Source organism: Cydia amplana, chromosome 12, assembly GCF_948474715.1.
Source record: "Cydia amplana chromosome 12, ilCydAmpl1.1, whole genome shotgun sequence".
Lineage (NCBI taxonomy): Eukaryota > Metazoa > Arthropoda > Insecta > Lepidoptera > Tortricidae > Cydia > Cydia amplana.
The window spans coordinates 13,379,731-13,402,514 of NC_086080.1; the positions used below are offsets into that span (position 1 = coordinate 13,379,731).

Genomic DNA, 22,784 nt, shown 5'->3' on the forward strand with positions numbered 1-22,784 from the left:
TATTTTCTTAAATAACTTCTAACCTATTTATTGTACTTAAAACAATCGCTGGTAGCCTAGCGGTAAGAGCGTGCGACTTGCAATCCAGAGGTCGCGGGTTCAAACCCCGGCTCGTACCAATGAGTTTTTCGGAACTTATGTACGAAATATCATTTGATATTTACGAGTCCCTTTTCGGAGAAGGAAAACATCGTGAGGAAACCGGACTAATCCCAATACGGGCCTAGTTTACCCTCTGGGTTGGAAGGTCAGATGGCAGTCGCTTTCGTAAAAACTAGTGCCCACGCCAGTTCCTGGGATTAGCTGCCCAGGCTCCCATGAGCTGTGGCAAAATTCCGGGACAACGCGAGGAAGCCATGTCCGTCTTTGGGTGAGGGGTCACTAATTTACATATGTGTACTAAATTTCAACTTAATTGGTCTAGTCGTTTCCGTGAAAATAGGCTGTGATAGACGGACAGACAGACGCACGAGTGAACCCTAAAAATTGTATTTTTCACCACTTCTATACCATGAGAGCACCTTATCGTGCTCAGTGAGCACCACGATAAATTAATCAAAGGCTAGCCGTCAAAAATCGACTATATGTCTAACTATCCAACAAACGTAGCCATTTACCGTCTATCGCTGTCAAAGTGGACAAAACGGTATGAATGTTATAAAAATGTATAAATCTAGACAAGTGTCTTTTATATCATTTAACTTATCCACTTATCAACTAAGTTTAAGTTGGAAAAGTAGACAAATGACATATTATCCAACGAGCATGTTATGCAGTTAATCGTTTAACGACTATCGCTGTCAAAAGTGGAAAAGACGTCAAATCAATAAAAACTGGATTAAATGTCAGTTTTATCATCATTTATACAACTATATCATTTATACAGTCGACCATCATAGCCCTACAGTTTGCCACATGTAAAAATAAAGTTTTGTCGAGGTTTGAATGTCAGTTTTGAATGAATGGCACTGTGCCGTTGAATGGCACTTACCCCCATTTTACGGTACAGACATTATTTATAGGTACCTATACATACAAAATCTTAATTCTCTTGAAGTAATTTTATTTCCAAAATTTTACTTAAGTATATTAAAAGAATATTAAACATTTTTATGATTAAAGAATTTTAAAGACAATATTTAAATCGCTGCAATCATAACATCACAAATTGGTCAAACCTGTTGCTGTAAAAACTGCACTTATTTGTATCTCTTATTCTTACCCTGTAGTACTCTTATTCTTAACCTGTACTTTTATGATCTCTTGATACGTTCGCTTCTTGTTTATAAAGTTTCTTCAGCGTGTCTGACACGGGCGTGAAGTAGATCGACGACTCGCGATGTCTCGAAATCCCCACTAGCAAGTGAGGGGCAGAGTCATACAGCGGCTCCTGTAAGTTGCTGGACATCCTCACCAGAATTACATGCTTTGCCTCCTTGCCTTGGAATTCATGTATAGTAGACACATCGTACCCAGCTTTTTCCATACGTTTTTTCTCAGCTTGCTTGAACACTAGATATTTTACATCATCGGATTTGTACTTAGGAACGCATTTTAGTGTCGTAAAGGTTTTGCATCTTAAGCTGCGCAGTACCTTTGATGCAGAATAAGCACCTTCATCGTACTTGTTAGATATGATGGAAATGACGTCTACAGGGCATCTATATGATACGCTTAAGGACAATGTTGGCTTGAAGAACATCGATGACTTAAAATAGTGTAGCGTTATTTCGTTAACTCGATTGATGTAGCCAAGCTGGTTTGGGTCGCCCAGCAAGTATAAATTCCGGCACCGGCTGAACAGGCACACGAGGAACAGTTTCCCGGGGTGCTCCATGAGCGCCTCATCAACCCAAACAGAGGAATGCCTTTCTCGGCTGTTTATCAAGTATGAGTCGATCGTTCTGTAAGAGTCCTTGTAGTCAGACGGATCACCGCCCCATTTTTCTGCCATGCGCGATCGGATGTCTTGAGCTCCTTCTGCACATGAGGTCAATACCAGACTTCCGCGCTTGTGCTTCTTAATAATACCTATACGTTGTCTTCCCACAGCCGGGCACACCCACAGTCAAACTTTTCTTCGGCATTACGAAAGAGCCAAATAAACTTTGAGCCAATTCCGTTTTCTTCAGTAAGTTCGGTTCTTGTATCAAAATTGTGTATTTCCCTAAAAGCAAAAGTCTGTTACCGCTTTCCTCTTCTTTAGCATTAAAGAATTCTACAAAATCTTCTTCGTTAAAACAATATTTATATTTGGGCTCATCTGTTTCAAGTTTCAACCAACAATTTTTTACTCAGTTTATCATACACAGCAAAAGCTTGCCTGTGTTTTTTTAATGTCCGTTTTAGTTCATCATTTACAGGAATAGTTAAGAGGGAATAAACTTTCGGATAGGTAGGTATAGACAGCTTCTAATATTACATAGTTCCACAGTTCTCTGATTTCAATAATAGCATTAATTGCCTTATTATTTTTAACGTGTTTTCGCATGTACTTGGGTTTAAACGTAGGCATATAACATTTGTTTGAATTTTCGGTATTTGCATCAATTGTATCTTTAAGTTCTTTCAAGTGTTCGGATACAGATGATTCGATTTCATCTAGTAAACGTCCGATATTCTTGAAGTCAAATCTTTCAGAACTCATATCGCTATAAGCTGAAATAATAATAAAAACCATACATATATATATTATATGAGTAGGTACCTAGGTTACTTAGGTACGCTAAAAGTGGCTAAGCTAAAGAATATCTATTATAACGTATGCCTACACAAAGTAAGGTGTCACCTCTTATTTTTAGTGAACATCTACTAGAAAACTTAATCAAAACTAATAGAAACCGAATACTTTGAAAGACATCGAATATCTAGCTAGAATTGTAAGTAAGTATATTTAATCGTGCCAGGTTCAAGATATATTGCTTTCATGCTTTAAACTCCGAATATAACTAAAAAATGCAGTCAGAAACATCGTAGGCAAATAGGAACACTGTAGAAAGGCAATTAATGCATTCTCCATAATCCCAGATTTTGTTTGTCTTATACTTTTAAACAAATGATGGCGTAGATACTTACATAATTACATTAACAAAGTTGAAGGAAGTCCTCGGTGTCTTTACACTTCTCACTGAAGGAATTGAACTGCTTAATCATAGTGTCGGACTATATTTAATTGAACTAGGTACCTACCTGTATTACATTGTAGTTCACATACATTACAAACGGCAGTATTTTATTCCACGAAATTTAAAATAAACAATGCTTTATGTCTCATTTAGCTGAATAATGGTAATAGAACAGGACAAACCAAACTGAAACATTGGCAGTTGGCACAAGTGGCACAACTCTAATATTATCCTGGATTTCGACAAGTTGCAAAAATAAAATAAATGCATAAGTATGTGATAAAATTTGTGGCTCTGGGAATATTGCTAAATCTGGGAACGGGTAGGTATGTGATACCAAGTAATACATACATAACATACATTACACATACACAGCTACACCCTTCGTATGTCTAAGCACTGTTCAGTGCGCATGAATTTAAATCCATTGTTTAATTACAATAGGTTTAAATTTATTCGCACTGATCAGTGCTTATACATATGAAGGGTTAATTTGTATAATTTGGGTAAGCCGGGTATTCCCCTCTGTCTTGAGTTAAACTACCTTTACACGATACAATAGTATTTCGTTAAAAATGCAGTATTTATTGCAAGACCATTATTTTCATAAGCTGATTGAATTTTACATTACATTTTAGATTTATATTTATTATTATAATATTATTTTACTTAAAATAACGTAAACTGTTACCTTATAACATTTATTATTCGATAGTCTGACAGTGTGAAGCAGTGTAAAGAAAGTGTGATGCAATTTAAAAAAAACGGGGCTGTCAAAACAACGAGGGATAACCTATAAAATATTAGGCTCGATTCCTTATGTTTTGTTATTAAGTGTAGAATAGCTGCATAATTCCTAATAATGAGTGACGGAAAAGAAGCCGAAGTCCGCGAAGAGTATGCGTATTTAGATCGGGGCGGGTTTTCGTCGGAAAAATTCAAAATAGAGCTTCGAGGACTACCAAAGTTTTACGGTATAGCGGTAAGTGATTGGTAAATTTTCTTGTTAACAACGTTATTTTGTTAATGTGCAGTTTTTGAGTACTATCACCAAGTAAGTAGTATATAAGTTTTTACTAATTCTGTCACTGTTGAGTTAGCAGACGAGTTACTGTCAAACATGTTTTTCTTCTAACACAATTTTCTTACAAGTGTCTTTTAGTAGCAATAACTGGGTCAGGGTATTATAGCAAATTAGGCACAAGGACAAAAAATTAGCTAACATTTATGAATTTAATTTATATGTTTTGTAAAATTTTCTCTTCTGTATTTGTATTTACAATATGATTTCTATTATATTCTAAACTAAATAAGAAAAAAGGTATTAAAAGTATATTTTGTGCAAAACTATTTCAGGAACTGAAAAAGTTAATGAACCAGAAACTGTCACTGAACACAAGCAAGATAAAGCGACCCAAGAACGGGAGCCACTGGTTGTTTGCCTGCTTCCAGAATGATGAGGATCGGAACAAAGCTATTGACGCGTTGAACGGCTACTCATGGAAAGGTAAATTATACACTTCATAGGTTAAAACCATCACACTAACTAATTTTGCCTACATGTCACAATGTCTTTGCTCAAAAAGACATTTATATAAAAAAAATATTTAGCCAAATGTGTAAGAGTTATTGTAGAAAATAGACCCATAGTTATTATTATAAATTATGAATACAAAAGTTGTGATGGTAAGCAATGTCACCAAGACTTGACAACATTACTCACTACCAGAAACAGGTTAGGGTTGCCACTCACAGATGTTTTATCCAACTGCGTATGTAAAAGAAGGGAATGTTTGAACACCAAAGTAGTATATTCATAAATATATAAAACATACATAAAGACCACACCTTACCCATTGCATTGCCCATAACTGTATTATTGATATACCAAGTTGGATATCAATGGTCTAACTTTGTACTGTAAATATATTTATACATTTTTACAGGTAAAACACTAATAGCAGAAGTAGCAAAACCAGCTCCAGATCCACTGGTTAGAAAGAGAAAGCAAGAAGAAGAAGGAGATGGCCCCGACAAGAAAAAGAAGGATGATGTCAGTCAGGAGCAGAGGATCAAAGATGCAACTACTCCTTATTGGAATATGCCCTATGAAGAACAGGTTAGTATAACTGGAATGGAACACCTAATGACATAAATTTATCACTACATAGTATAAAACAAAGTAGCTTGACACCATCTGTCTGTCCCTATGTATGCTTAGATCTTTAAAACTACGCAACGGATTTTGATGCGATTTTTTTTAATAGATAGAGTGATACAAGAGGAAGGTTTATGTATAATTTGTTAACCCGTGAGAAGCCGGGGCGGGTCGCTAGTTAATTATAAAAATGTCCGCTACCTAAATAAAGGTTGTCTGGATGAGATCAGTTTTTACCGTTAAGACTGCCAGTTGTTTATTGAAGTGTGCAATAATGAGAGAGATTTGTATTGTATTGCATAAATTATAAAAAACCGGCTAAGTGTGTGTCAGACCACACATAGTGGGTGATAAAAAATGCTATTACATTATGGCCTTTTGCGTGTATAGTTTACAAGCAAAAGTATATCCTTTTTACAAGCTTTTATTTACTTTCACCTGACCGTTGTGTTTGTCGGTCTGTAATCAAATCTTGCAAGTTAAATTTGATCCACTTGCCGGTTTCCGATTGAGCTGAAATTTTGCATACACATGTAAGTCGGGTAACAATGCATTATTATGGTACCATCGAGCTGGCAAGCATCTGATGATGGAGCTGGAAGGTGGCCATAGGAACTCTTTGATGAAACAACGCAACCTAATTGTGTTAGGGATTTTTAGAATTGTCTCGATGAGTATTAGTTGTCTGTCAAAGAAAAGTACAGTCAGCGATAAAAGCTTGTACCTACCAAAAATGAAATTTTTGCCAAAAACTTATTCTATATTCCATTCCTTTAACTCTATTCAAGTTATTATAATAAATTTGTATACATTTTCAGCTGAAATTAAAAGAGAAAGAAATAAAACACCTGCTTATGAAATTTGACAACGAGAGATGGAGGCTGGACAGAGATAACCGCGGGGCTCTCGAAGCGAAGCGCAAACTTTACAACGGGCTCAGCTTCGAACTGAGGCCCATAGAAAGGTCCCCCGTCACGGAAGGATATAGGTAAACCGTTTAATATTCGTCATTAGTGCGTTTCATTTCATTTCATTTATTGAATGCCAACCATGGTATTACAAGGTGTTTACATATTATAATAATAACATTATAAAGTACAGCATGGACCCTGCTAGGGCGTGACAAATCTTAAAATATGACTTAACCTAGGGAAAAAAAATGTACAATTTACACTTAAAACCAATACATATTTTCCGATCCGTCATTCATATGTTCTTCGAGAGTTTAAAAAGCTTTAGATATTAATTATTTTTTTAGTTTTGTAACAAAAGTAGTGTATTTCTCTTCAGCTACTATATGACACATTGTTCAATAGAATGTTTTTGGAGGTAGAATTGCGGCAGTGTGGAGTTGTCAGATCAAGGAAAACAACGTTTGCGGCACTCTGAGGTTGATAAAACTTCTGCTGCAGTTGGCTCTATTTCTCAAAAGTTTGCCAACATATTCGATACGACATACGACCAGTGTCGTCCACGATGAATTTAAATGTGAAAAAGTGCCTATTTAAATTATTTAATGAATATTAGTTTTGTTCTTCAAAAGGAAGTGCTAATGTAAAAATAAAAGGACACCGGGGCACTCTGCCGCAGCTGTTTTTCTACAAAAATCATCCGACATCCAAAATCGGATCGAACAGTGTTGCTATTATGAATGATCCTAGCTTTATGGCTCCTCTACACGATGGGCCAGCGCCGGCCACTCCAAGGGACGCAGCCATGCGGTAGAATGGGATAGCAATATCACTTGCTCCCTCTAACGCATAAATGCGTCCCTTGGAGTGGCCGGCGCTGGCCCATCGTGTAGAGGAGCCATTAAGCCCCATTATTATAAATGGTTCAAGAACTATCATGCAATATTAGATATATTGAATGAGCACAATGAATTGAGTTGATCGACCAAATACTGCAATGTAACTAAAATCGCATGCAAGTTCTTGAACCGTAAATGGGGCTTCAATGTGTGTCTTATTCTATTCTATAATGTCTATGTCTAATCGCCCCACAGGAACAAATGCGAGTTCACAGTGGGCATAGACGAGGAGACCAATCTGCCCACAGTTGGGTTCCGGCTGGGCAGCTACGCGACGGGCACCGTAGCTGTCGGCCCCATACAGTCACTCATACACATCTCTGAAAAAACGAAGAAAGCGGTTTTGGTGAGTCATTCTTTGTAAATGCGCTGTTCATGGATAGTTGTAAATCGTATTTCAAAGACATCTACGTAACTTTACGTAAGTCGTGGCACCGCTGCACGGCGCGGAACGGCGGAGGCGTGAATTTTTTGGAGTGAAAACTTCTTTAGCGGCGCTGTGCACTATTTGAGGTGGGGAAAAAATGTTAAACTCGAGACAGCGTAAGACGATCACGTGACCGTAAGAGTTAGATGGCATTTAAATCAATAAAGAAAAACTCAATAACAATACATGAAAAACTGTTACATGTAATGTCATTGAGTTTTTCTTTATTGATTTAAATGCCATCTAGTGAGTTTCCCTCTAACTGGTTTCAAGTAATTAACGCTAACGCTAGATGGCGTTAACCTCAATTATACATAGTGCTGCAGACATTTTGCAGTAGTAATTGAGTTTTCACTTCTGCCGGCACTCCCGGAGTGCATCCCGTTGTTTTTAGGGTTCCGTACCCAAAGGGTAAAAACGGGACCCTATTACTAAGACTCCGCTGTCCGTCCGTCCGTCCGTCCGTCCGTCCGTCCGTCTGTCACCAGGCTGTATCTCACGAACCGTGATAGCTAGACAGTTGAAATTTTCACAGATGATGTATATCTGTTGCCGCTATAACAACAAATACTAAAAACAGAATAAAATAAAGATTTAAGTGGGGCTCCCATACAACAAACGTGATTTTTGACCGAAGTTAAGCAACGTCGGGCGGGGTCAGTACTTGGATGGGTGACCGTTTTTTTGCTTGTTTTGCCTATTTTTTGTTGATGGTGCGGAACCCTCCGTGCGCGAGTCCGACTCGCACTTGGCCGGTTTTTTTTTATCACGGTGTAGTGTGGGTAATTCGCCTATACCGGACACATGGCGCTGCGCCGCTGCACCGCGCGGAACCCACCGTAGTGTTAAGTTTGTGATGTACTTAAGTGATACGTGAGCGCGGTCGGGAGAGGCTAACTGGACGACTGGATTTACATATGATACTGAAGATATTAGGGTTAATTTTATTTATGTTTGCGAAAGTTGATATGTAGGGTCGACTACAAAGAGATGTATCCACTTTTTCACCTTATTACAAGGCAGTAAGGCGAAAAAGTGGATACATCTCATTGTAGTCGACAGTACATACCTACTACCAGTGGCGGCGCGTCCATAAAAGCCGATTCCCATCGGCTTGCCTGTTTTTGGACGTTTGAGCAGAGTTGTAAAGGAAATATGTAAGCCAAATTAGCCCCGGCTTGCCTATGGATATGTTTGACGCGCCGCCACTGATACCTACATAAATAAAAACACTTATTTAAACCTAAAACTATATTTATGTAAACCTAAACATGTTCAATTTACACTCTTCATATTCCTTTACTTTTATTTATATAAAATGATATGTTTTCCCTTGCATTTAAACTCGCTTTTATTCGACAGATCTTCCAAGAGTACGTGCGCAAGTCTGAACTACAACCATTTTCGCCCGCGGACTATTCAGGCCACTGGCGTTACCTCACCGTTCGGCACTCCATGTCTAAAGGGGACTTAATGCTCATTGTAGCGTTGCATCCACAGGTACGAACATTCTGGACCTTATGTCTGGGGCACAAGGTTCAATATATGGTCTACTGGTAACTAAACTGACGACCGGGGTCGTAAAACTTCTCATTCACACTTTTACATAGTCGCAGCAGGAGCGAAAGAGATGGTAACATGATCTCGGTCGTCAGTTTGGTTTGCGGGTAGTATATTGGATCTTATATCTGGGGCACAAGGTTCAATATTCGGTCCTCCATGTCCAAGGGCGACCTAGTATTTTTCGTAGCGTTACATCCACCGGTATACCTACATTTAACCTAAATTTTATGTGAAGTGCAAAAGGTTCAAGGTATTAGGGTTAATTTTATACATGTTTGTACATACCCACATAATTAAACAGTCTGTAATTTTGCCAGGCTAAGCACCTATGACAATGATAGAATAATAATAAATAATAAATTAATAAATTCATTTATTTGCGACGAACTTGGATCAATTCAATGTGTTAGTGACAGTATCTATCTTAAGGCTAATGTTAGTATAATATACAAAATGATCTACAACTGGAATAATGGATCGTCGACGGCTAAGATTCGGTGACTCAGTTGGTAGAGCGAAGAGGCTAGTATCTCCCAGTCTCGAGCTCGAGCCTCGCCAGAGGCGTCGAATTTTCCCTTTATTTCAAAAATTGTTTTTTCGATGGTACAGTAAGCTTCAGAGAGCGATATTATTATCTTACCCCCACCCTTGCAAACAAGTTTCTATGCCAAGGGGTCAGTTATCTCTGCAGCTGTACATAATTAATGTATGTTTTTTTTAGGAGTTGACAAGCGAACAGAAGGAGAAAATACAAAAAGAACTAGTGGAGCATTTCAGTTCGGAAGAATCAGCAGCATGCGGGATCAAGTCACTGTACATTGACTACATTACGAAAAGGTATACAACACAATATTCTTTACTGTTCACCAATCAATATTAATATTATCCTCCTACAAATGCCCTGCGTACAAATATTTGTACATATTCTGCAATCAAATTTGAACTTTCATTGTGTAAGTAACAGTACTAAATTAAAAAAGAAGTCAATTGCTTCTGGGTCTCGGGAGGCTCAAAAGTGGGAAAGTGGGTTACTTTGTCTATTTGTCGTATTGTGTTACAGCCAGTTGATATGAATGGGACAGTAAGTACAGGAATGGCATACACGTGACAATAATATTAAAGCCGTTGGGGATTTCATATCATCGTCACTGTGAATAGGTACAGTGGACATCAAAGATATGTAAATTTGCACCTTACTGTTTTATAATATTAAATGTTAACATATCTTTGAAGTGGCATCGACTGTGCGAAGTGGCATAGTTATTGCAAGGAACGGGACGTGGTGGCGCGGACGACATCGATTGTCAATTGTTTTCTTACTACAAAATATAGTTGTTGGAAAAAAAGCCAATTAATTAATTTGTGCTATTATTTTAATATAGTTATCAAAGTCTTTGACCCTTACATGACTGAACGAATATATGTCTAATTGTCTATAAGACATATATATAGATATGTTTATATGTTATGCGAATTTACTCAGGCGAGTGGGTGAACAGGCAAGTAAACCGTTACATCTGTGGGGCGACACGCACATAGTGGACACTATTCTCGGCAGGCAGTTCAGGATATCGCCTGAAGCATTCTTCCAGGTAATAACGCTTTTATGTCTTATTATTTTATAATAGTATTAAGAGCCCATCAACGTGCACACTAGCGCCACTGCTAAATAATCGTGATTATTTAAATTTAACGAAAGATATTTTAAAAAAGGGGGCCACTACGTACTGTATCTTGTATTAAAGTACTTTTTGAATACCTACATCAAGTTTATATGTTGCTGGATTCGTCAATCTATGCGTCCAAAGTTAAAACGGCCGTTTTTGTTTTGAGTTCATAACATAAGATGTCATAGACTAGGAATCCTCTAGACGGAGTTTAGAGCAATTATTTCATGAAACCGATGCTGCCAAAAATACTGGGATGCGGGGGACGAGGTGAGCGAGTCCCGTGCTGTGATTGGTCCGTTCAAAGACACGGACGTCACACAAAGACACTTTGACTCGAAGATGGAGTAAAACTACCGTATATTTGTGGCAGAGGGGGTAGCGTTACTATGCTCAGTCTAGAGGATGTCTTGTCTGTGTAAGATGTATAAAGCCTAGTTTGGACTACGTTAGTAATTTAGTCGAGTAGCGAGTATTACGTGTCCGTACACCAAAAATGTCACCAGTGAATTAGTCGAGTGGACCCTTTTGTTTCGTCTGCAGTGCAAACGATTTTTGGTCAGTTGACCGATTTTAGTTAGCTAAAATACTCGCCACTCGACTAATTACTAACGTAGTCCGTATGCTTAAAGGATTCGTACAACAGAACATGTTTTATTGCCAGTAATTTCATTAAATAATAAATACAACCAGATAAACACAGCGGGTGCAGAAATACTGTACCAGAGCGCCATCGACATGAGCCAAGTGGACAGTGGTTCCACTGTCGTCGACATATGCTGTGGCACCGGCACCATCGGGCTTTGCTTTGCTAAGGTAATTATAAGACAGGTCTTATGCGCGCGGTTGTATTATGCGATAAACGCAGCGTTGAACGCATGCGATCAACGGAATGTAGGCAAAATGACATTGTACAGTGGCGTTCAAAAGTGCATGGATAGATGTCGACCGTAATGCCTTAATATTACGGTTGAAACATGTCCATGATATTTCGTACATAAGTTCCGAAAAACTCATTGGTACGAGCCGGTTCGAACCCGCGACCTCCGGATTGCAAGTCGCACGCTCTTACCGCTAGGCCACCAGCGCTTCTTAAAACATATACTATAATCCTTTAGACTTCTTCTTTTTCATTCAAAATAAATATTGCCTTCAATGTACGCTGACATTAGTGTGTTTGATTTGACGTTGCTTGTCACGCTTTAAACGCACTGACTTAATATAAAAGAAATAGACACACAAAGCAGAACAAAAACGTCAACAAATGTGGATCCCAATGACGTTTCGCACCATTTGCATTGATGATAAAAACGCTTACGTAAATATTGAGTCAAGATAAATGTTTCGTACATAAAAGAGCTTAATGTCGTAAGCATTAAGTGTCAAATTTGCAAACAGAGGTACCAACACTGTTAAAAAATTTAGTCCGATGGCACTAACGTAACGTATTTACGTCAAACAACGTCAAACGAGAATAATGAACGAATGGAGTCACTTTGGTACACTTTATTAGGTATTACTGTACAGTACCAGTAAACCAATTGAAGTAATAAATAAAACAAATTTAATTTAATCGGGAGCTCAAATAAAATTAAATCGTGGTTCAAATTCAAACAAATTTAATTTTTAATAAATAAGTATACTTCTTTAACCTTTTAACCGCCAGCAATTTTTGATCAAGCGTACTCGTGTCGCCACCGACAGTAATTGTACCACGCAGAGTAAGGTTGGCATAGTTACGGGAGTTATAAATGTGCTGTAAAAACCTAATCAGATAACTTATTAAATATAAAAACAATTTATTAAATAAAATAACTGTGTATTTTAGATCTACTCATCGCACGGGTGCACGGGGACATTTATTGGTACTGATTGGATTTTTGAGAAGCGGGTAATTTTTGAAGTGAAAACTTCTTTAGCGGCGCTGGGCACTTTTTGAGGTGGGGAAAAAATGATAAACTCGAGACAGCGTAAGGCGATCACGTGACCGTAAGGGGCGTAAGGCGATCACGTAACCGTAAGCCCCGTAAGGTGGCCACTCATGATTTAGATGGCATTTAAATCAATAAAGAAAAACTCAATGTTATTTGACATTTCTGTTGCGAACTCCTTTTCAAGACTCTTTACCTATGTTCAAATAATTTGACGTTGTCATGGCAGTATGTAAATAAACATGTCAATGAAAAAGTGTGATCTTAATTGAGAATGATAATAATATATAATAAATAAATATAATACCTCCGCTAAACGTATGTATCGTGTTACCGGGCGTCGGTAACATAGTGAGGTGAGTTTTCACTTCTATCGGCACTCCTGGAGTGCAACCATTGTTGCTTGTTTTTATAAAGTCCATACTTTATAAAAAAAATCCTGTGGTTGTCACTGTGTTCAGACAGGTTTAGCATTTACAGTTAGTCGATATAAGCCCTTATTGGTGGTGTATACCTATGTAGGAAACAGGGAAATGGGCCGAACACACAAGTGCCGTTTTGCCTTGTATAAAACTGCATCACCCCTATCTCTTGCTATAATTAAATAGCAGTACACTTTGCACGTGTCATAGGTTTTCTTGGAAATCTTGAATTTGAACATAATGTTATTCGTTACGAATGCCATATAAAAATATAAAAAAATATTGACCTCACATCGACTCATTAGATTTTTGTTCCTTGACATCCCTTCTTTGGTAGTAAGTAACAAATTAATTTATTCAAAACCATAAAATTACCACCAGATTACATAAATTATGTAAGGTTATTCCAAGAACTAACCGAAAGAAATACATTCCATCCTTTTTCCTTGTTTTATCATTGTTATTTTTACATATTTCGACGGCACATTTCGTAATTGTTGACAACTTCACATTTGAGCGTTTCAAACAAGACTAAACGAAAAAGTAATGCGTGATCTGTTTTAACATCACTTTTGTGGGGCCATTTTTTGCGGCTAATTGGGTATCCAGTTCTTTATTCTATATCAATGTTTAAACGTAACAAAATTTACAATACATTGCGTCTTATAATAAACATTAAAGTGTAATAAAAATCAAAACATAAGTAATTTTTAAAAGTTGCTACACAAATGTTGGTCAGTTTGAGGAGTATAGCCTACTGTTTAATTTATTGCTACTGTTACAGGTACAGAAAACACCCTGTATAATAACATAAATAACTTACAGAACCGACTTCACGTACACAAAAAAAAGCGGCCAAGTGCGAGTCGGACTCGCCCATGAAGGGTTCCGTATTTAGGCGATTTATGACGTATTAAAAAAAAACTACTTGCTAGATCTCGTTCAAACCAATTTTCGGTGGTAGTTTACATGGTAATGTACATCATATATTTTTTTTAGTTTTATCATTCTCTTATTTTAGAAGTTATAGGGGGGGGGGGGACATACATTTTACCACTTTGGAAGTGTCTCTCGCGCAAACTATTCAGTTTAGAAAAAAATGATATTAGAAACCTCAATATCATTTTTGAAGACCTATCCATAGATACCCCACACGTATGGGTTTGATGAAAAAAAAATTTTGAGTTTCAGTTCGAAGTATGGGGAACCCCAAAAATTTATTGTTTTTTTTCTATTTTTGTGTGAAAATCTTAATGCGGTTCACAGAATACATCTACTTACCAAGTTTCAACAGTATAGTTCTTATAGTTTCGGAGAAAAGTGGCTGTGACATACGGACGGACAGACAGACGGACAGACGGACAGACAGACAGACAGACATGACGAATCTATAAGGGTTCCGTTTTTTGCCATTTGGCTACGGAACCCTAAAAAACATAGGTACAACACATGACCACAACATAACCATTTCAGCACTGCGGCCAAGTGTTAGGCGTGGAGCTGGTCCCGGAGGCGGTGCGCGACGCTCGCGCCAACGCAACAGCTAACGGCATCGCCAACTGCCAGTTCTTCGCCGGCCGCGCCGAGGACGCGCTGCCGTCCGTGCTGGCGCGCGCCGCCACCGGTGACGTCATCGCCATCGTCGACCCCCCCAGAGCGGGACTACGTTAGTATACTATACTTGGTCAACCAGATCTTGACAGTAGAAAAAAACCGGCCAAGTGCGAGTCGGACTCGCGCACGGAGGGTTCCGCACCATCAACAAAAAATAGAGCAAAACAAGCAAAAAAAAAAGCAGCCAAGTGCGAGTCGGACTCGCCCATGAAGGGTTCCGTATTTAGGCGATTTATGACGTACTAGCTGTTGCCCGCGACTTCGTACGCGTGGATTTGTATATTGGTGGTTATAAATTCTACATTAGCTTGGAACATTATGCAGCAAAAGATAGCAGTAGGGATGGTTAATCATTTGTTAATTATTATAGGGTCGACTACAAAGAGATGTATCCACTTTTTCACCTTATTACAAGGCAGTAAGGTGAAAAAGTGGATATATCTCTTTGTAGTCGACTGTACAACGCATGAGATTAGTCTTTCACAACTTGGCTACGAAGTTTCAAGCCCCTAACTGAATAAAATAATGTTCTCGATATAATCTCTCTCAACCCCCAGAAGATTTTCAAGTCCACTATTTAATAAAACCTAAAACCTTTAGTTTAGTGTTTAAACCTTTAGTTAGGGGATGAATTTTTAAAAACGCTAAAATTACTTTTCTTGTATTCTAATAATATGCCTTTATACAACGATTCAAGTCACGCACTCAAATAAATATTTGGGTTCCATACAAATTTTCAACCCCCTTTTCACCGCCTTGGGGGATGAATTATCAAAGACTCTGAAATTAGTTTTCTTTTCTCTTAATAAAATACCTTTTTACGAAGCTTCAAGTTCCTAGCTTTAAATAATAAATTATAGGTAACCTAAACAAACTTTCAACCCCTTTTTAACCCTGTTATGCGATGATTTTTTAAAAACGCTGAAATTAGTTTTCTTGTGTTCTAATAATATGGCTTAATACAAAAATTTAAGTCCCGCATTCTCAAAAATATTTGATCTCCATACAAACTTTCAACCCCTTTTTCACCTCCTCGGGGGATGAATTTTTAAAAACGCTGAATAGGTTTTCTTGTTTTTTAATAAAATACCTTTTCACGAAGTTTCAAGTTCCTAGCTTTAAATAAAATTTGAACCCTATACAAACTTTCAACCCCTTTTGGACCCTTATAGGGGATGAATTTAAAAAAAATCTGAAATTACTTTTCTCGTATTCTAATAATATGTCAATATACAAAGATTCAAGTCCCGCACTTAAAAAATTTTTTGACCTCCATACAAATTTTCAACGCCTTTTTCACCACCTTAAATGTTGAATTTTGAAAAACGCTGACATGAGTTTTCTTCTCTTTGAATGAAATAACTTTTTACGAAGTTACAAATTCGTAGCTTAAAATAAAATTTAAACCCTATACATACTTTCAACCCCTTTTAACCCTTTTAAGCGATGAATTTTTTTAAACGCTGAAATTACTTTTCTTCATATCTAATATTATGCCTTTATACAAAGATTCAAGTCCCGCACTCTCAAAAATATTTGATCTCCGTACAAACTTTCAACCCCTTTTTCACCACCTCGGGGGATGAATTTTTAAAAACGCTGAAATTAGTTTTGTTGTTTTTTAATTTAATACCTTTTTGCGAAGTTTCAAGGTCCTAGCTTAAAATAAAATTTGCACCCCAAGACAAAGTTTCATCCCCTTTTTTACCCCCTTAGGGGTTGAATTTCCTAAAACGTCGCAATTACTTTTTTTTGTAATCGGCTATTATGCCTTTCTAAGAAGTTTTAAAGCACTTGTAATGGATTCAAACTTTCAACCCCTTTTTAACCCTGTTAAGGGATGAATTTTTAAAAACGCTGATATTACTTTTCCTGTCTTATAATAATATACCCATATACAAAGTTTCAAGTCCCACACTCACAAAAATATTTGATCTCCATACAAACTTTCAACCCCTTTTTCACCACCTTGGGGGATGAATTTTCGAAAACGCTGAAATTACATTTCTTATTTTTTAATATAATACATTTTCACAAAGTTTCAAATTCCTAGCTTAAAATAAAACTTGAACCCCATACAAACTCTCATCCCCTTTTTAACCCTTTTAAGAGATGAATTTTTAAAAACGCTGAAATTACTTTTCTTCATTTCTAATACTATGCCTTTATACAAAGATTCAAGTCCCGCACTCTCAAAAATATTTGATCTCCGTACAAACTTTCAAACCCCTTTTTCACCACCTCGGGGGATGAATGTTTAAAAACGCTGAAATTAGTTTTGTTGTTTTTTAATTTAATACCTTTTTGCGAAGTTTCAAGGTCCTAGCTTAAAATAAAATTTGCACCCCAAGACAAAGTTTCATCCCCTTTTTTACCCCCTTAGGGGTTGAATTTCCTAAAACGTCGCAATTACTTTTTTTTGTAATCGGCTATTATGCCTTTCTAAGAAGTTTCAAAGCATTTGTAATGGATTCAAACTTTCAACCCCTTTTTAACCCTGTTAAGGGATGAATTATTAAAAACGCTGAAATTACTTTTCCTGTCTTATAATAATATACCCATATACAATGTTTCAAGTCCCACACTCACAAAAATATTTGATCTCCATACAAACTTTCAACCCCTTTTTCACCACCTTGGGGGATGAATTTTCGAAAACGCTGAAATTACTTTTCTTGTTTTTTAATATAATACATTTTTACAAAGTTTCAAATTCCTAGCTTAAAATAAAACTTGAACCCCATACAACCTTTCATCCCCTTTTTAACCCCCTTAGGGGTTGAATTTTTCAAAATCGCTTCTTATCTCTTGTACACTTTATAAATGCAATCTAGTGTGCAAATTTCAACTTTCTAGCTTTTGTAGTTTCGGCTCTGCGTTGATGAATCAGTCAGTCAGTCAGTCAGTCAGTCAGTCAGTCAGGACACTTGCATTTATATATATAGATTAAAAAAAAACTACTTGCTAGATCTCGTTCAAACCAATTTTCGGTGGAAGTTTACATGGTAATGTACATCATATATTTTTTTTAGTTTTATCATTCTCTTATTTTAGAAGTTAGGGGGGGGGGGGGACACACATTTTACCACTTTGGAAGTGTATCTCGCGCAAACTATTCAGTTTAGAAAAAAATGATATTAGAAACCTCAATATCATTTTTGAAGACCTATCCATAGATACCCCACACGTATGGGTTTGATGAAAAAAAAAATTTTGAGTTTCAGTTCGAAGTATGGGGAACCCCAAAAATTTATTGTTTTTTTTCTATTTTTGTGTGAAAATCTCAATGCGGTTCACAGAATACATCTACTTACCAAGTTTCAACAGTATTAGTTCTTATAGTTTCGGAGAAAAGTGGCTGTGACATACGGACGGACAGACAGACGGACAGACAGACAGACAGACAGACATGACGAATCTATAAGGGTTCCGTTTTTTGCCATTTGGCTACGGAACCCTAAAAAAAAGCAAAAAAACGGTCACCCATCCAAGTACTGACCCCGCCCGACGTTGCTTAACTTCGGTCAAAAATCACGTTTGTTGTATGGGAGCCCCACTTAAATCTTTATTTTATTCTGTTTTTAGTATTTGTTGTTATAGCGGCAACAGAAATACATCATCTGTGAAAATTTCAACTGTCTATAGCTATCTCGGTTCGTGAGATACAGCCTGGTGACAGACGGACGGACGGACGGACGGACAGCGGAGTCTTAGTAATAGGGTCCCGTTTTTACCCTTTGGGTACGGAACCCTAAAAAGGCGGCAAATTTGAAAAATGTAGGCACGAAGAGATATCGTCCCATATAGGGTTTGCGCGACGGATCCGCAATGTATGGGAATATCCGCGGATCCGGATCCAGATCCGGATAATTTCATACATTTCGGATCCGGATTGCAAACCCTAGTCCCATAGAAAATTTGAATTTCGCGCCTTTTTTTACTGACAAGTTTTGGTTGACCAGCTATAGTTATTCCTATAACACGTTTAACCTTGGAGGATACAACTAAACGGAGTAGCCAGGCTTTCCCCTCTGTCGAAAATAGGCGGCCAACGGTCATACACAATGTATGGACTGACGTTTATCTGACATGGCTATTTTTACGTTACGCATACATTTGACGTTCCCCTCCCCCGCAAAAATCGACAGACTGTTTTGTACAGAAAATTACAGATATGGCGTCTCCGTTTTATTATATCCTCCAAGCGTTTAACCTTTTCGACGCCGTGTCGAACACAAAAGCTGTCACTCATTGAACACGCCACGTCATTGAAAATATTGAAATGACAAAACTGAAATTGAAGTTTATGCATATGCACGTAGGTCTATGTTGCTCTGTGGTCTGTGACCGATTAATCGGTCTTTGGCGTTGAACCTACGGTGCGGATATATCGGTCATTCGCGTCCAAAAGGTTAACTGACCGTAGATAGACCTTAACTCCCCGCATTAAGGTTTACGAATGTTCTCCTGTGATATGATAATAGTGTTTCTACAAAATGGACAACTGCTAGCCGTCAGTGCGGAGCGCCGCTTATGACGTCGTCACAGCAGAATTTCGTTTATACATATACCTAACATATGCCCAGAAAGCAAACGCTCTGAGCGAATTCGCTTGACGCTCGGAACGATTTTAGTTTAAGTTGACTACTTGAGAAATTTCAAAACCAAAAATAATGTGAACTATTAAAATCTCACTATTAAAAATTTTAAGATCCATTTGCTTAAAAACTGATGTTATGCTAATCCAGAGTCCATTCCAGTGATTCCTAAGTAGATATTTTCGTGTGCCCGTCTTTTACCCTGTGTCGATGAAATCTATCATCTCACCGCTTTAGTTACTTTTCATTATTGAAGTGAAAACTTCTTTAGCGGCGCTGTGCACTTTTTGTGATGGGGGCGAAAGAAAATGTAGGTATACACATGTAGGTACAAAATGTAGGTAGATATTTCTGTAAGCAGTTATCGGTTCTCAAGTAATATTAAAGGCAAAGAAAGGCATAGATTTGTATATCCTCGTTCATTGTGTTTAATAAATATAGGAAATTAAAACTGCAAAAGTCAAGATGACATCCGGTGTCAGCGTAGAAAAAGGGTGTAGATATATTTGTAGTTTTCACTTCTGCCGGCACTCCCGGAGTGCAACCCGTTGGTTTTTTTTTCAAACTCAAGTACCACCTTTCTCCATAGATATGCGAGCAGTGACCCAGCTGCGCAACACGAGGTCAGTCAAGCGTCTGGTATACATATCGTGCAGTCCGGCCTCGGCCGCCAAGAACTTCGTAGACCTGTCCCGGCCTTCCTCGAAGACGCTCAGGGGAGCGCCCTTCCTGCCCGTCCGCGCCGTGCCTGTGGACATGTTCCCGCACACTAAACATGTCGAGCTCGCCGTCTTGTTCGAGAGGGAACAGGTACAGTCACCATCAGATATATGTGGGCGGCCGAGGTGCTCAAATATATCTGAACACACACTCCTTGACAATATAGGCGTGTTCAAAAACTGCCCTGTTGCTTTAATACTAACTTTTAATTTTAAGGTATCTCGAATATAGATTCCCATTTTCAAGCTCGTACCCGAAAAAGTGTTAGTAATTTTCGTAAAAATAAATAATAACTACTTTTTGCCTGAAACCACGAATAATCTATATATAAACAGGTACCAAAATAATTTAAGAATATTATTACGAGTGTAAATAATAAACATTTATGATAAGTTGTTACAAATATATTTATTTATGATTAGACAGAATTAAGGATACAAATAACAAATGAAATTACAACTACAAATGTATACAAATAAAGCGCTCCCTGCCATCCCCGGTGTGAAGGTGAATTACTATGTCATGCTGAATTACTATGTACCTACAGCTTTTGCACCAGGAAAAAAAGTTGGAATATAAACCCTTAAGTTAAAAATATACATTATTCAAATAGGCCTAGCAACAAGCACCTGTAAATCGTCATTTCTTTAAATATTATTTATTTATGCACTTATTATTATTCATACAAAACATAGATATGTCGAACTTAATAATAACGTAGGTAACGTTGAATATGTTTTAATTAATTTAATAAGAAAGTATGTTGTATATTTTTATTATATAATATATAGGTATACATCGGGGATCTCGGAAACTGCTCTAACGATTTCTGGGTCTTATCTCTGGGAAAACGCGCATCTTTGAGTTTTTATGTATTCCGAGCAAAGTTAGGTCTCCCATATATTAAGCTTTTAAATGTCGTATTTTTTTTTTCCAACAGGTGCCTGAAGACCAACAAGAAAAATTGGAAATCAAAGAAGACAAGGAATCAGTCGCAAAAGAAGGGACCAAACAAGAGGAAGCTGACAAAAAAGAGGGACTGGATAAAGGAATGGAAGTTGATGATAAAGTTGAAATAAAGGAAACAGAAGCTACTGAAGAGGAGAATTAATTAAATAAATGAAGCTGATGGAAAGGTGAAATAAAATAAATACATAATATAGTTCATGTATAGGTGAACCAGGATCTATTGAGGGTGCGCCATGTTGCGGAATTTCACTGGAACTATTTTTTTCATACTACACTGAATTGTCACCCTATACATGAGAATAACAGCGCCCTCTTGACAATTATCATATATTACTGGTCAGGCTATAAACATTATTGAGACATAAAAAGACAAACTAAACAATAAAACTAAACTACATAGTATAATAAAACTTAAAAGAAACTTATAAATAAAAAAACCGGCCAAGTGCGAGTTGGACTCGCGCACGGAGGGTTCCGCACCATCAACAAAAAATAGAGCAAAACAAGCAAAAAAACGGTCACCCATCCAAGTACTGACCCCGCCCGACGTTGCTTAACTTCGGTCAAAAATCAAGTTTGTTGTATGGGAGCCCCACTTAAATCTTTATTTTATTCTGTTTTTAGGATTTGTTATAGCGGCAACAGAAATACATCATCTGTGAAAATTTCAACTGTCTAGCTATCACGGTTCGTGAGATACAGCCTGGTGACAGACGGACGGACGGACGGACAGCGGAGTCTTAGTAATAGGGTCCCGTTTTTACCCTTTGGGTATGGAACCCTAAAAATGCCATTTTACAACTCATAATACAAGCGGAAGTCTCTAATAAAAGGGAATGAAAAGAGGCGTCCGCTTGTATTACGAGTTGTAAAATGTTATGCAATCGGCCCCAGGTCGCTGTCATGTGTTATGGTGCCCAGAAACTGGCAGCATTACCTCGTTGGATGGCCAGACTTAGTCTCTGGCCGAAGTGGCTGCCAGCCCTCTGGTCACCAGACGCATCTATAAGGCGCTCAGAAATGTCTCTGTATATTTCGCACTGGGCTCCCATGTAAACTAAATGGAAAGAAGGATACTTTGAAAATCAATACAAAAAATATAAAAATTCCTTTAACCCTTTTCCAGGTATAGTACGATATGTCGACCACATACGCGCTAACGCAAATGGAGTTTCAACTTTAGCCATCCGATTTAAGGTTCAAATTAGATTTGACTTTAGGGAAATGTGAGTTGTCTTGAAATGAATCATTAAAGCTGGATTAATTGGAATATATTTGGATTTTTTGTGAAAACCTTGTAGATTGGTGCGGCCGGGAAAAGAGTTAAATACTTTAAATGCGAAAGTTCTGAACGCTTTGCGACATTGGTGATTGTAATGGGCTGCCACTTATCTCAGCAGTTGGTCAAGAAGTTTTGGGACTTTTACATTTGAACTTTATTTGTTTACAAACAAGATATATACAGTGTATTACTAAAAGAAATTAAAAACTAGCTTAAATCTAAAATAGTCCCTTGAGGCATTGTATCAAGGATGCTGGCGACATTTCCTCGCTGTATCGCAATGCTGATACGTTGTGCGAGGTAGCCGCCATTTTACTAAGTTAACATAGTACAATCAGCTTCATACACGAAATTATCCAGATAATTATAGTCCTTTTGATAATTATTGCGATAATTATATAATTATCCGATAAATGTCCTGACGATAATTATCAAGCATATAAATCACGATACTTATCAAGATAACTATCATTGATAATTATCCTTTCGAATCCTGTT

General features: G+C 37.6%; 1 protein-coding gene across 1 annotated transcript; it reads left to right on the top strand.

Moving 5' to 3' along the window:
• Positions 1-3,888: 3,888 nt before the first annotated feature.
• Positions 3,889-21,182, top strand: LOC134653080 (tRNA (uracil-5-)-methyltransferase homolog A). The gene is made up of 12 exons (XM_063508372.1): positions 3,889-4,107; positions 4,482-4,632; positions 5,072-5,244; positions 6,102-6,271; positions 7,289-7,439; positions 8,883-9,020; positions 9,805-9,920; positions 10,567-10,675; positions 11,444-11,566; positions 14,577-14,769; positions 19,905-20,125; positions 20,976-21,182. Exons 1-12 carry the CDS (start codon positions 3,988-3,990, stop codon positions 21,144-21,146), a joined length of 1,836 nt encoding a protein of 611 aa, XP_063364442.1. The 5' UTR covers positions 3,889-3,987; the 3' UTR covers positions 21,147-21,182.
• Positions 21,183-22,784: the final 1,602 nt, after the last annotated feature.